Source organism: Calcarisporiella thermophila (assembly GCF_041956535.1).
Source record: "Calcarisporiella thermophila strain CBS 279.70 unplaced genomic scaffold VTP21scaffold_22, whole genome shotgun sequence".
NCBI classification, from domain to species: domain Eukaryota; kingdom Fungi; phylum Calcarisporiellomycota; class Calcarisporiellomycetes; order Calcarisporiellales; family Calcarisporiellaceae; genus Calcarisporiella; species Calcarisporiella thermophila.
In genome coordinates this window covers 282,852-295,947 of record NW_027192212.1, presented here as the reverse complement: position 1 = coordinate 295,947, position 13,096 = coordinate 282,852, and the positions used below count along the sequence as shown (strand labels likewise).

The window sequence follows — 13,096 nt, the reverse complement described above, 5'->3', positions numbered from 1 at the left end:
CCTTTTATAGAGATATTCTAGAGCACTCCTATGTATGGAGGAAAATAAGAAGGAATAAGAAGGTATCACACTAGAGATGCCCAGCAAACAATTTTTCGAGATGAAGGAAACGAGATATATAAAATATATAAAGCGAAATAACAAACATAGGGATTATAAGCGAAATATAATGCTAAGCGTTTTAAGGAGGTTCCAGCAGTCTTAATAGAATAAAGTAGGAGAGGGGATGATGGCAGCGTGTTAGCCTGTGCATTATTAAATGCACCACAGAATTCAAGCCCCTTTCAGCCGCTTCGCAATCTGGACTCCTCGTCCTCTCTAATATTCAGTCCTGATTCAGCAAATAGTAGGTCCGTATTTGAGCGCGATTTCGCAGCTTCGAATAGATTGCTCATAAACGCTTCCCAGGCACAACACAAAGAACCACCATCAGAACAACCGTTATAAAAATCGAGGCAATTAGAATCAGCAGCGAGCGTCGGATCAGCAGACGACGCACGCTATCCTCTCTAATTTTTCCAAATCGGAAAAACTCCATTTCGCTAGAATTAGTAGACAAGGGTTAAAGATATGCTTTAGAATGTATATATATAACCAACACACCTAACGTTTCCGATGAGCACCATGAGCGGACAAAGCTCCGTTACTCCTACAAGTATATTGTATACACCTATCCATATTGGAATAATTCCCTACATGAAGAAGATGTCAATATCAAATCCTTTGCCTTATTCTATCAATGAAAAATAGCTACCCATAACCGCATTGACCACGGGATCCGGTCCAAGAATATAAGACTCAAGGCCACTGCGAATCCGCAAAATAGTGCGAAAAGCCCTAAGGCTAGCCGTAAAATCCCATGTAGCACGGTCAGATTTCGTCTTGACCGCGATTTGAGGAATTCAGGGAAACTGTGCTGCTCCATCTGGGCAAAAACAAATTCTTTTGCTGGAGCAAATATCTCAGCGTCGCTGCGCTTGTTGATGTCTATGTCGTTTTGAATGCGTTGACGCACAGGGAGAGGAAGGTTTACCTCCTGAGTAGAGCCAGGGACAATAAATCGATGATATATTCGCTCAGCCGACTCTAGTAGCTCTTGCTGCGTGATCACATCTCCACCATCAGCCGATTGGTTTGTCTGACGGCTATCTCTTTTATCAACTTCAGTCTCTTTTCCGCCACTGGTCAAAGTAACAAGTGTGCTTGCATCGCTTGTACTGAATGCGCGTGAGCGCTTTTGCTGTCGACGAAAGCGCCGATACAGCTGCTCGTGTTCTTTGACGTGCAAATAAAAGAGAAGATTCTCTACAGTATGGTGGCGATGTTGCAGAAAGAGGCGATAGCTATAGAGACATACGGGAGTATTGCTGCGTTTTGAAAGGACATCATCGAGAGTAGGAAGGCGTCGTTGGTCGCGATCTGCTTCTTTGGAGGAGGACATGGGATTGTGCGTGACAACGCGATTTAAGCCTTTTAATAAGCTTACAAATTCGGGAGAAAATCAATAGAGAATAGATAAAATGAAGTGGAAGAAACGGGAGAAGACGATGATTGGAAGAGAGAGAAAAAGGAAGATGGAGGGAAAATTATAGGAGTTGTGTGGGAGGAAAACAGACGATTTTACATAAATAATAAGAAATAATAAATGGAGAAAATTCATACGATTCAAAATGCTGAATTTATTCCTTTCAGAATTAAAGACTAGGCAATCACTTTTTCCCTTAATATAATAAGAATAAATTATTAAATGCATCTCTCCCCGTTATTCGTTTTTTCAAGAGATCCATACAGGAACCGTTGAGGGCAGGTTTAATTTAAAGTTCAGCTGATCTTAACTACTTTAAAACCCCTCATATACTGCACTAGAAGCCATTGCCCCAAGCTGGATAGGACTTATTTTGAGGTAGTTTCACGCACCTGAGATGGGGAGAAAAGAGATATGCCACGGATTTTCTCTTACTTTGCACTGCAAGAAATCTGAATCTGATGATTTTGCCTTCATCAGCATAGCCTAAACCCTCCTGGATTTTAATTCCATTCCCAACATCCATTGTCAATGGCACATGTAGAGCATGACAGATGAAGTCGCCGTAATAATTTAAGAGCTATTCTGTGAATGGCTCTGGAAATTCGAACTTGGCCAGAAACCCGTCAAATTCTTGAAACTGCATTTAATGTTTATTTATCGCCACGACTGAGAATTTTAAAAAGAGATAGACCAGTTGGCGAGAGTTCAGTGAGACAGACGCGAGTTCATATGTCGTTAGGCATCTAAGGCCTATAGATTGTTGTACGTTCTGGCATCTAACAATCACCCTATTGAGAGTCGCAGCATGAAGTGAACCATTACAGGATAATGCCGAAGAAAAATCAGTCTTGGCACCAATATTGTTGCTATTGTTGCTATCACCCTGCATGAACGGCAGAGGTATATCGAATTGTCTTCATTAGTACTTGAAAGATTTCAAGCAACATGTTTGGGTGGCGAAGGAATCATTCTGAGTTGACAATTAAGTGGCTCATCCTGCATGTAACCTTTGGGTCGTATTGGCCCAAACTCTCAGCGATATTCAGATTCAGACTACCAAGCGCTTCCCGATCTGAATAATGGACGCTTTTCTCTATTGCTTTTGAATCCTCTCAAGGTTGCCCTTGGCCCAGTTAGCACTGGGGCGAACACAACCATATATAGAATTAGAGAGTTTCGCGCTGGTAAGAGTACATCGAAAAAACTTCCAAGACAAAATAGTACAATGTGCGATAAGAACCACTGATTCATCTTGGAAAATGATCTCCAAGATGAATGTCGTAATCCCAAACTTGTCACCGTTTTGTGCTAGGAAAAATTATAGCAGTGCTAATCGACAATCTCTAACGAGCGTTTCGAATACAAAAGCCCAAGAAATAAAAACAACCGGCTCAAAAGAAAGTGCACAGTACTACTCACCTACTGAGGGCTTGCCACGCTCAAGTCTTAAAAATAGCTGCTACTTTTTGCAAAAAGTAGAATGGAAACTATATCCTAATGGGTGATTATGCAGAGGACACAACCTCCGCTTGGACATATAAGTCGTTGTGTTCGCCTGTGGCCAATGAATATCCGATTTTGATGGAAAATCCAAGAGGAAGGCACCAGTTTCTAGATAGGTTAGGTTAAGAGCTCTTGACGGAATTTTCTTGGGTAGGTTCTCTGGCTTGGCAATCGACCACTTAATTTTTCCTTGGCATTCATATATTTAAAACCTTCACGGGGACAAGAAGTTCTCTAGCTATTTTCATTCACAATTGCATTGATGGAACAACTGAATAATGATATCCAAGCTCCGCCGACTGCCGGCGAGACTCCCGAACCTGCTCTTCTCTGCCGATGGAATGGCTGTCGCAAGGCATTCGGTGAAGACGCGGAGGCATTATATCGCCACGTATGCGAGGAGCACGTCGGGCGCAAAATCAATGGAAAGACATTATGCCTAACCTGCCAATGGGATTCGTGCGAAGTTGCAAGCTTTTCGAAGCGTGATCACATTACTTCTCATTTGCGAGTTCACATTCCATTAAAACCGTATTCATGTAAGGTGAGGCTCTAACTTTTCTCCTCATTGTGCTCATACTTTTGGCAAAACAATGTGTCCATTGCAATTTTTATCTGCCTCCTCTTTATCTTTATCTTTACCTACATCAACGCACTAGTCTACGGAAAGCTGATTAACTTTTTTCATATTTAGCATTGCTCAAAATCCTTCAAGCGGCCGCAAGACCTCAAGAAACACGCTCGTACTCACGAACGTCCCAAATCACAATCTCCTCAATTGCACTACGTTCCGATGCGATTACCCAAGAGGGAGCTACTTCCACAAGAGCAGTTTACCACTGCGTCTGTTGAAGAGTACGAATCACAGCCTTCCTCGGAGCCGACAAGAGGTAATAACTATTATTTATATAGTATCACAAATATTGATATTAACCATAGAAATTTTCATATAATTTAGAAAAAAAGCGATCTCTCTCCCTTCCCCTCTCGCCTAATAACGTTAATCGCTCTTCTCCTCTGGTTGATGCTGAGCCACAGAGACCGAAACGTATTCGGACGATGTATGACAGTTGGATGGTTCAGCAGCTGGATGCAAGTTTCTCACCCTTCAAATATTCCTCACTAAACAACTCAATTTTTAACAAGACATGGTGTACCAGCATGAGCGAGGTGTCGAAGGACACTTTTGTATATGTGTAGCTGTAAGATTTATTGATATTTATTATATCATGAGTTATTTTAATCATTATTGTAGATAAAAATATTGTTTTTCAAGAAAAAAGTTTATTAGACTACTTAACTGAGGACAACCTCAGATCCCAATACCCTCGAAAGAAATTGCTGTTTCTAAACGAAAACTTTGCCTCCCACGCAACTACACCCCTATCGTAGATTTCAAATTCATATGACTGAATTTACAATTACTTTGGTTTATTCAATAGCATATCCAATTTATTAAATGAGCCCTGTCAATTAAACTATTCCATGTCTTGATATTATTAATTTATTCGTGTCATGTATACAACTAATTGGTTGTATCGTTAATCTTAGGCAAAATTAAGTGCAAAGTAGAAAAAGGGAGGAATCAAAAGATGAAGTAGAGGTTCACCACTTCAGTGAACGTCAGTCGATTAATTAATGCCTTACTGATCATCGCTTTAATTTATAAACTAGCAAAATCAAAAATGCCTTGTGCTTAATTCAAGTGATACGAAATATACATCATGTTATGCTGCTATACACAAAGGGCTGTTTATTCACTGAAGCATTTGTATTCGGAAACATTCATATTCAAAGTGAGATTGAAGATGTCAATAGAATCGGTGATAAAGCTTGTTTCATATTGAATCCATAAATTATGTCAAGAAAGACATAGAGTGGTAGGGCGATGCAAGCTCAGCCATAGCTATTTCGAGAATAGTAGAAGCCATATGTCAGACGCCAATCATGCTAAATACTCCAGTAACTAACGTATGATTTCGGATAAATATTGCCCAAATGCGCTCACTATGAACTTGCATCATTATAACAGGCAGAACCAATGCTGCGATTCAAATAACGAAAACGCTCTATCTTTATTTACTAAACCTGAGCGTAGTTAGTGTAATCAATACTCTAGGTTAGTAAACTACTCTAACAGTGACGCCATATCTAAACTTTGTTGACCAGTATACCCCAAGATTGTATCGGCAATACGAATTTCTTAGAATATCAAAAATATTATATCCATTCGGCGTGACGGCTCATTTCAAATGATTCAATGGCAGTTGGCGTCCTCAATTTTTCGGTTTTGGCTTTGTTGGCCACCGGGATTACAATTGACTCTAGATTTATATTTTCGAGCTCTTCTAAAGCCCCTCTAAAAGAAACCGAAAATTTATAATAATAATAAGAAGGAGAAATGGCAACCGAATTAAAGATTGACAGGAGCTCTGCAAAAGATCCAAAAAAGTAAATTTATTGTGATGTGGCATTCATTTTCTCAAATGCTCATTCACTCATTCATTCATTTCTTGTATTCAGCTTTGTGGTTGACTTTCTTATGGGAGGTGTTTCTGCTGCAGTCTCCAAAACTGCAGCAGCTCCTATAGAGCGTGTTAAACTCCTCATTCAAAATCAGGATGAGATGCTTCGTAGTGGTCGCCTCTCTCACCCTTATAAGGGGATAGGGGAGTGTTTTTCTCGTACCATTAAGGACGAAGGCGTATATGCCCTCTGGCGAGGAAATATGGCCAATGTTTTGCGTTATTTCCCAACCCAGGCTCTCAACTTCGCCTTTAAAGACTATTTCAAAAGATTGTTTGGTTATGATAAAAATCGGGATGGATATTGGCGCTGGTTTGCAGGAAATTTAGCAAGTGGAGGAGCTGCAGGCGCGTCATCGCTTGTATTTGTATATTCGCTGGATTTTGCACGGACGAGGTTGGCTAATGACGCAAAGACAGCTCAAAAGATCGGTGGCGAACGCCAGTTCAATGGCCTTCTAGATGTATATCGTAAAACACTAAAGAGCGATGGAGTCCTCGGGCTTTATCGCGGATTCAACATATCGTGCGTTGGAATTATTGTTTACAGAGGGCTCTATTTTGGTATATATGACAGCCTAAAGCCTGCTGTGTTGGTTGGTTCCCTGGAGAATAATTTCCTCGCTTCATTTCTGCTGGGATGGGGTGTCACCATCAGTGCGGGACTGTGCTCCTACCCCTTTGATACCGTGCGCCGGAGAATGATGATGACTTCGGGGGAAGCTGTGAAATACTCCTCGTCCTACGCGGCATTTAAACAGATTATCGAACGAGAAGGCATGCGATCGCTATTTAAAGGCGCTGGAGCAAATATTCTAAGGGCAATAGCGGGGGCAGGTGCACTTGCTGGATATGATACACTCCAAGTCTGGATGTTAGGGCGAAAGTATGGAGCCGGAGGAAGCAGCTCCTGAAGAAGATTGGTAACTCTGCTTTTATTTTGCAACAATCCTTCAATCCTTCCCCTCTATTGTGAGATCATAAAATATCTTTCAGTGAGACCCGTATTTAAAATGTTTTTATATGAAAGTTATTGAACATGTTTAATTGGATTAAACTAACACAAATAATATGCTCGTAACCAGAGACGAAGCCATAAAGTACACATTAGAGATTAAAATGTGTTTTGATGAAAAGTATGCTCTCTAGAGATTTTCGGTGTTTCTACTGCAAATGTAAGGTGAAATTGTCCAATGTCGTCTACTGCGCTTGATTCTCTTCAGGTCCCCTCTCGAAGAGCAAGAGATTGGGCGATCGTGCATCGCTAACCTTATTCTTAGTAGCATTATCCTGCAGACGCTTCTTCACCTGTGATGGAGTCAACGGTCCTTCTCTTCCCAACATCACGGCAACAGCACCTGCTACGTGTGGAGAAGCCATTGAAGTACCGGAGATCGTCTTTACTTCGGTAGTGGAACCGATCCATGCGGATGGGATTTGGGTTCCAGGGGCAAACAGAGTGGTGCAGAGAAAACCGAAGTTGCTGTAGGAGGCGCGTTTGTCATCCTCTTGGGTGGCGGCTACGGAAATCACACCTGGAGATCCGGCAGGCGAGAAAAAGCAGGAGTCAAAGTTGCTGTTACCGGCCGCTACCACCACAATTGTGTTATTGTTAGTTACCTAGAGTTCCAATACAAATTGCGTTAGTCACAATTATCTAGATATTATGGCTAGCATGCTGTTGCCAGCACATACCTCTCGAACTGCAAGGTCAAGCGCGATACTTCGTGGGCCGCCCAAAGACATATTCACAACACTCTTTCCCTTATCTGCATTTTTATTAACCCATTCCAACCCAGCAATGATGGTGCTCGTTGAGCCGCTGCCGTCAGGGCCTAGAACCTTGACTGACACAATCTCAGCTTTCTTGGCGACACCATATGTCTTACCACCCACAATGCCTGCGACATGGGTACCATGGCCCAAGTCATCTTCACCGGTGCCCTCATAAAAGGTTTTGCCGATGCGCTATTGAAGATCGAGAAATATGAGCCAAATGCTAGAGAGGGCCGGAATGAAAAGCTATACTTACAGCCCGACCCTCGAATTCCTCGTGCTTAATGTTTACGCCCGTATCCAAAATATATACCACCTGGCCAGCACCACCATTGGGGTCGTACACATATTCCCTTATTCCACTGGCAATTGGGTTGTCTCTATGAGAAATACGTACCAGACCCCAAGGTGCGTCTTCCTGCACAGCATTTGCTTTGAATTTCACGTCTTGCTCCACTCGGTCCACAAAGGGACTTCTTCGCAACACTTCAAGTGCTGCATTATCGAAATTGCCGACAAGTGCCTGGAAGGCTCCAATGGCGTGAGAGGTGAGGGAAGTCAAAGGGGCCAACGGTCTTAGAAGAGAGGTGACATCAGTAAGTACTTGAGAGAGAACGGTTTCTGGCTTGAGGATCACAATATAAGAGTTTGGAATTGGCTCCCCGTCTTTAGGAACTATCAATGGGGCCTGAGCGGCAACCACCGCTAGGGTGGGAGCGACCAGAATAAGTGTTTTGAGCCAGCGCATCGTTTATTGAGATATTTTCGAAAAAAAAGAGAGGAGGTTCAGAGAGTGCGTTAAAAATAGGGTACCTGTATAAAAGATAGAAATAAAAAGAGTTCAATGTGGAGAGGTTATACAATTTATATAGTGGTGAAATCTTCAATAAAAAATCTTAATTAAGGGAAGAGTGGGCTCACACAGACCTAATGTAAAGCATGCAAATGACACCCCTTTTTTCGGAGCCATCGTCACTCAGTGGGTGTTTCATTCTAATTAATGGGAAATTCCCGTGCTTATTTTAATTGTGTCAGATCTCGCCGAGTACTACCACGGTTAGAGTAAAAAATAAAGCGACCCTCTTCAATATACGGCTTAGACCAGAGTGTCGTGGCAATAATTTAATACTACTTCCCTACTCGGAGTCCTTAAGCATTCGATCATTCTACTCTGCTAAATATGATCGAATATTTTTAAAATTTAAGTTCATACATACCGTGGCGTTGTACTCAGAAGGCTTTATTCCACTCTATTCTATTCAAGTATTGTCCAATTTTGCTATTGCGATACTTTAGGGTTGTCGAATAAATTCGTCGGTTCCTCTGGCGGTCATGTAGAATGGAATAATAAAGGGCTATCCGAGATTTTGAATGCAAAATGGTGTACTAACAAGTTCCACATATAGTATCAATCAATTTTAAGGGGTCTGCGACGAAAGCTTTCACAGAAAAAAAGGTGTATATGTGCAAAGATAAAAATGGTGGATATCCTCAAGATCTCAGAATCTTTTTTTTCTTCTTAAGGACGCAAGAACTTACGTCCCAAGATCTCAGAATCGAGAATGACTTAAGCATTAAATCCGATCTATGCAACATTTTCCAAATTCTTGCTCCTGATATATTTGATAATAAGTTGCATAGCATTATCGGGAACGGCTTTAGCTACAAGCTATTCAGCCATTTTAAACAGCAAAGATCATGCATGATATATTTGATAATAAGTTGCATAGCATTATCGGCAACGCCTTTAGCTGCAAGCCATTCAGCTATTTTAAACAGCAAAGATCATGCCTGATATATTTGATAATAAGTTGCATAGCATTATCGGTAAGGCCTTTAGCTGCAAGCCATTCAGCGATTTTAAACAGCAAAAATTTTGCCTATTAAATTGTCATTTTTACATAAAATACTATAGACTTAATTGCCACTACCGTGAAAAGAAAACTTCTTTAAATACTCACAGATTGAATAACTTGCCAGGGCGATGACTAGATTGATTATCGATTATTTAATAGAGATGATTAACAATGCCTTATTATGATTTAGTATTGACAGGAAATCCGCGAGTTCTCGATTGAAACTAAAGTATTTTTCGCCTAATTTTTTCCTTGCTATATCGTGGGAAGAAAACATACTCTTAAGATTCTCGCAGGCACGGCTCTCATAGCTTATCAAAAGGATATTTAGTATAATCCATAATCGCATTACACTCTCTACCGGCATAGTAATGGAAAATCTGAAAGATTCAGAGGATTTCTTGGCATAATGCTTACTGTCTAGATGTCGATAAATCTCCATAAAAGGAATCATAAACTTCTTTAAAGTTTATAACACGTCCTCATCCATACATCAATATATTTTTTAGCGGGATTTTGGGAGCGAATCGCGACAATCAAATGGCAATCTCGCAACATCAATTCCTATTGACCTCACAAAAGGACATCTCATGAGCGTATGCGCTGGAACAAGAGAGGCAGCGAACAGCACGTTGATGCTGACGTTTTAGACGTGTTGACGAGTTCAAGGTTAAGTTAACAGAGGGGGTAATAGTGTGACTCACAATATGCGATATTTAGGAAACCAAGCCACAGTTAATAAATTGTGCTAAAAATAGTTCCATATTTGCAAATCTTTTGGCTCGTAGCGTTGGAACGATAGAAAATGGAGTGCACCTATCGAGATGCGCCTACCAAGGCGAGCGTGCCTTGCTTAGATTCGACTTCCATACGCTCCAAATGTTCTGTGCAACGCCTATTCATCACTTAATATTACTATTAATAATTGCACTAAGCTTCCTATCCTCAACGTATCCACCCAATTCACTCAAGAGCAAACTTAAATCAATTTTTACTTTTTTTTATTATTAGAAGTAGAAAAGTGGGGTGAATGTAGTTGAGCGTAGAAAGATATATCATACCCTCATTACACCATACTAGAGAAACCTTTCTCCATTTAGTTAGAGCATCTAGCCTTCGCTTGTTTTTTGCGAATTATACACTTTATATAATTTGTGCTATGTCGCAAGACAATCCATCGGCTTCCCTGTTGAGCCGCAATCCTGGAGGCTACCTTCCATTCTTCCGCCAGCAACTCACAGATTCGCCATCTAATGCCTCCCCCTCTCTTAAACCCCCGAATTCCTCCACATCATCATACCTTGGCTCATTGCCACGCAAGACCTTTATTTATTTTACACTTGCTCTCATCTTCGTAGGCCTTTTAACATTACAAGCAATCGCATACACTGGGCGAGTACTCTGGGGCGAACGGGAACCAAAACATCATGATTCAATAGAGGAATCCGCTCCAGCGGTGCCGACAGTGCCACGACCTCGCTGGGATCCTTCCTGGATGAAGCAGCCGACAACGAAGAGTAATGATAGATTTAATCGATACTCTTGCGATAATATGGAGCTTCCAGAGGGTGTACGTATAGCCCTATGGTTAGACCGGTACCCAGACGGTGAACTTACAGAAGAGGAGCGCGCCATGATACCTAAGGGTCCAGTTCTGATTGTTCCTGAGGAATCGCATATTAAACTTCAGCCTGAACAACCTCTATGCATTCGAATGGCACTACCGCCCATAGCCCCCGATGCTAGCGAGAATACAGACCCGTGGCGCCCGTATTTCCAGCCAATCCGAGGGAAGCCATGGGATAGCATTATGCTGCGTGCCATCTCTAAAGTTGCTGAGGTTACTGTTCCAGTCAGACAATGGCCAGGTCACCAACTGATATTCGCTGAGCGGAATCAACAGGACACCACAGAAGCATTGGAAATACACGAACTAGTGGATCGGGGGGGAGTGCACGTGTATGAAGCGGAGATCAAGCTAGTAGATCCGAGCAGCTATGAAATTAAGGGTATATGGGAGTTCAGGGATGCACGGTGGAATTATGAGGTTGCCCCAATTGCTCCCTACAATAACGTGCCAATATTGCCGGCCAAAGAGTTTATGGTACAAGTTGACGAAATGCCAATGGAAAATGGTGAAACCGATTCACTTCCTCTGGAGAATATGCCTTTGGAAGGGGAGGCTAAGAATCGCGCCGGTAAGACGAAAAGCCCCTCTAGTACAGATCCAGATGTGAATGCTCCAGTGCAAGAAAAGCCAAACAAGGAAGTGAAGTCAGCTGCGGAGGAAAATGGTTTGGTAGACGATATCGCAAAGGTCGATGAAGGCGAACGTAGAGTAGGAAAGTCCTCCGTCGTAAAGATAGAGAAAGTGGAGGGGGAGGCCAATGATGAGGCGGAAGGGACGAGAGAGAAGGAGGGGGGAGAAAAAGAGACTGAACAGGATGAAATGGCGGAAGAGCAAGAGGATGTAGATAAGGCTGAGGAGCTAGAGGATGATGACGAGAACAGCTATGAAGATAATGACTACAATGAGAATGAAGCGCTTGACAAAACAACAGCAGAAGAGAAGAAGCAGCAAGAAGCTATCTCAACAAAGGAGAAGCATCCCGCGAGTTCCGTCAAAAATTCGGCGTATAAAGACCATTTCAGTCTTCCTCTTTGCACTTCCGCGGATGTTCCTGGTCGCTGGCTTCCGGCCTCGCTCTTTAAAGATGATCCGAAATTTGCTCCTGCTGCCCTTGATGATAGCGATCGCTTTTGGGCCCCATACACCTGCAGATACCGCAAGTATACTTATGAGCAATTCAACCAGTGTCTCTCAAAGAAATACCCCCTCATCCATTGGTTCGGTGACTCAAATTCACGGAGAGCTTTAAAAAAAATGATCACGTATGGAGAATGGTGTTCGGATAAGGCGGAAATTGCAGCAAATTTTGACAAGCAGAGGGCGTGTCATTGTGAGGATTATCAGGTAAGTGCCCAGCTACTTTACACTAGATGCGGATTCAAGCCGATAATGATTCGGGATGAACGCTATTACAGGAAACGGATTGGAACTACACGACCTTCAATCCAATGCTACGTGCGAATAAGATTTTGTTACCGCACAATCTCCAGGATGGAAGCCCAACTTCGGAAATTTGGCATTACAAGTGGGACGGGTAAGCATTTGTTTTTGTTCATTTACAAGTTACAAGCCGCTTCTACCCGATGTTCTAACCCCTCCCATCTTCCTCTGCCCTCGTTAGTTTGACTCAATTAAACGATCCAAAGTGGGATCAGCTCTTCATTGACTACCCAGATGTCAGCGTCGTCAAACAACATGTCCCAAATGTGCACATCGAACCTCAGTACGATCCAGACTTGACAAGCGCGGATTCGAAACAAAAACTTGGCAAGCGCTGGTATCTTACCCTGGCCCCCCCTCAGCTCCTTATCGTCTCCCTGGGGAATTGGGACGCTGCCTTCCTTCCTTACGAAACGTTCCGATTCGAGCTCGACCGGCTGGTTGCATTCATCAAGCAACGCTACCTTCCGTATGGCGTCAAGATTATATACCGAACTTCTCAATATTTTTGTTGTCGTGTGGACATGACCGATTGGCAGCGCAAGTTCTCTACGCTGAGAGTCGATGCATACGATACCCTGGCGCGTGAAACTCTCGAGCGAGAGGTGAACGCAATGGTGTGGAATGTATATAGGATGGGTGAGCAGCTCCCTCTGGAAAGGAAGCAGGCCAGCTTTGATTGCCCCTCCAATCATGTGGGTTCGGATGTTGTGGAGGTGGAGAACCAGGTGCTGATGAATCTACTTTGTAATTAAAATCCTCTTGTGCGTGCTTGCGAGCTTATTTTGACTGAACAATATTGCTTTTTCTTGGTTTTTTTTTTTGTGGAAAATCCCCC

The 13,096-nt window shown here is 42.4% G+C and overlaps 5 protein-coding genes across 5 annotated transcripts; 3 read left to right on the top strand and 2 right to left on the bottom strand.

Moving 5' to 3' along the window:
• Positions 1-391: 391 nt before the first annotated feature.
• VTP21DRAFT_5435 (uncharacterized protein) lies at positions 392-1,441 on the bottom strand (the record flags this gene model as incomplete). The annotated part of the gene is made up of 3 exons (XM_069395956.1): positions 392-542; positions 604-692; positions 755-1,441. The coding sequence occupies 3 exons, from the start codon at positions 1,439-1,441 to the stop codon at positions 392-394; spliced, it is 927 nt and encodes a 308-aa protein (XP_069248003.1).
• Positions 1,442-3,293: 1,852 nt separating this feature from the next.
• On the top strand, positions 3,294-4,231 carry VTP21DRAFT_5434 (uncharacterized protein; the record flags this gene model as incomplete). Its single annotated transcript, XM_069395955.1, has 3 exons — positions 3,294-3,575; positions 3,726-3,921; positions 3,990-4,231. The coding sequence occupies 3 exons, from the start codon at positions 3,294-3,296 to the stop codon at positions 4,229-4,231; spliced, it is 720 nt and encodes a 239-aa protein (XP_069248002.1).
• A 1,201-nt stretch (positions 4,232-5,432) lies between these two features.
• On the top strand, positions 5,433-6,470 carry VTP21DRAFT_5433 (uncharacterized protein; the record flags this gene model as incomplete). The annotated part of the gene is made up of 2 exons (XM_069395954.1): positions 5,433-5,482; positions 5,555-6,470. 2 exons carry the CDS (start codon positions 5,433-5,435, stop codon positions 6,468-6,470), a joined length of 966 nt encoding a protein of 321 aa, XP_069248001.1.
• Positions 6,471-6,756: 286 nt separating this feature from the next.
• On the bottom strand, positions 6,757-8,080 carry VTP21DRAFT_5432 (uncharacterized protein; the record flags this gene model as incomplete). The annotated part of the gene is made up of 3 exons (XM_069395953.1): positions 6,757-7,176; positions 7,252-7,524; positions 7,589-8,080. 3 exons carry the CDS (start codon positions 8,078-8,080, stop codon positions 6,757-6,759), a joined length of 1,185 nt encoding a protein of 394 aa, XP_069248000.1.
• A 2,267-nt stretch (positions 8,081-10,347) lies between these two features.
• On the top strand, positions 10,348-13,013 carry VTP21DRAFT_5431 (uncharacterized protein; the record flags this gene model as incomplete). The annotated part of the gene is made up of 3 exons (XM_069395952.1): positions 10,348-12,162; positions 12,234-12,352; positions 12,440-13,013. 3 exons carry the CDS (start codon positions 10,348-10,350, stop codon positions 13,011-13,013), a joined length of 2,508 nt encoding a protein of 835 aa, XP_069247999.1.
• Between the last annotated feature and the right edge of the window lie 83 nt (positions 13,014-13,096).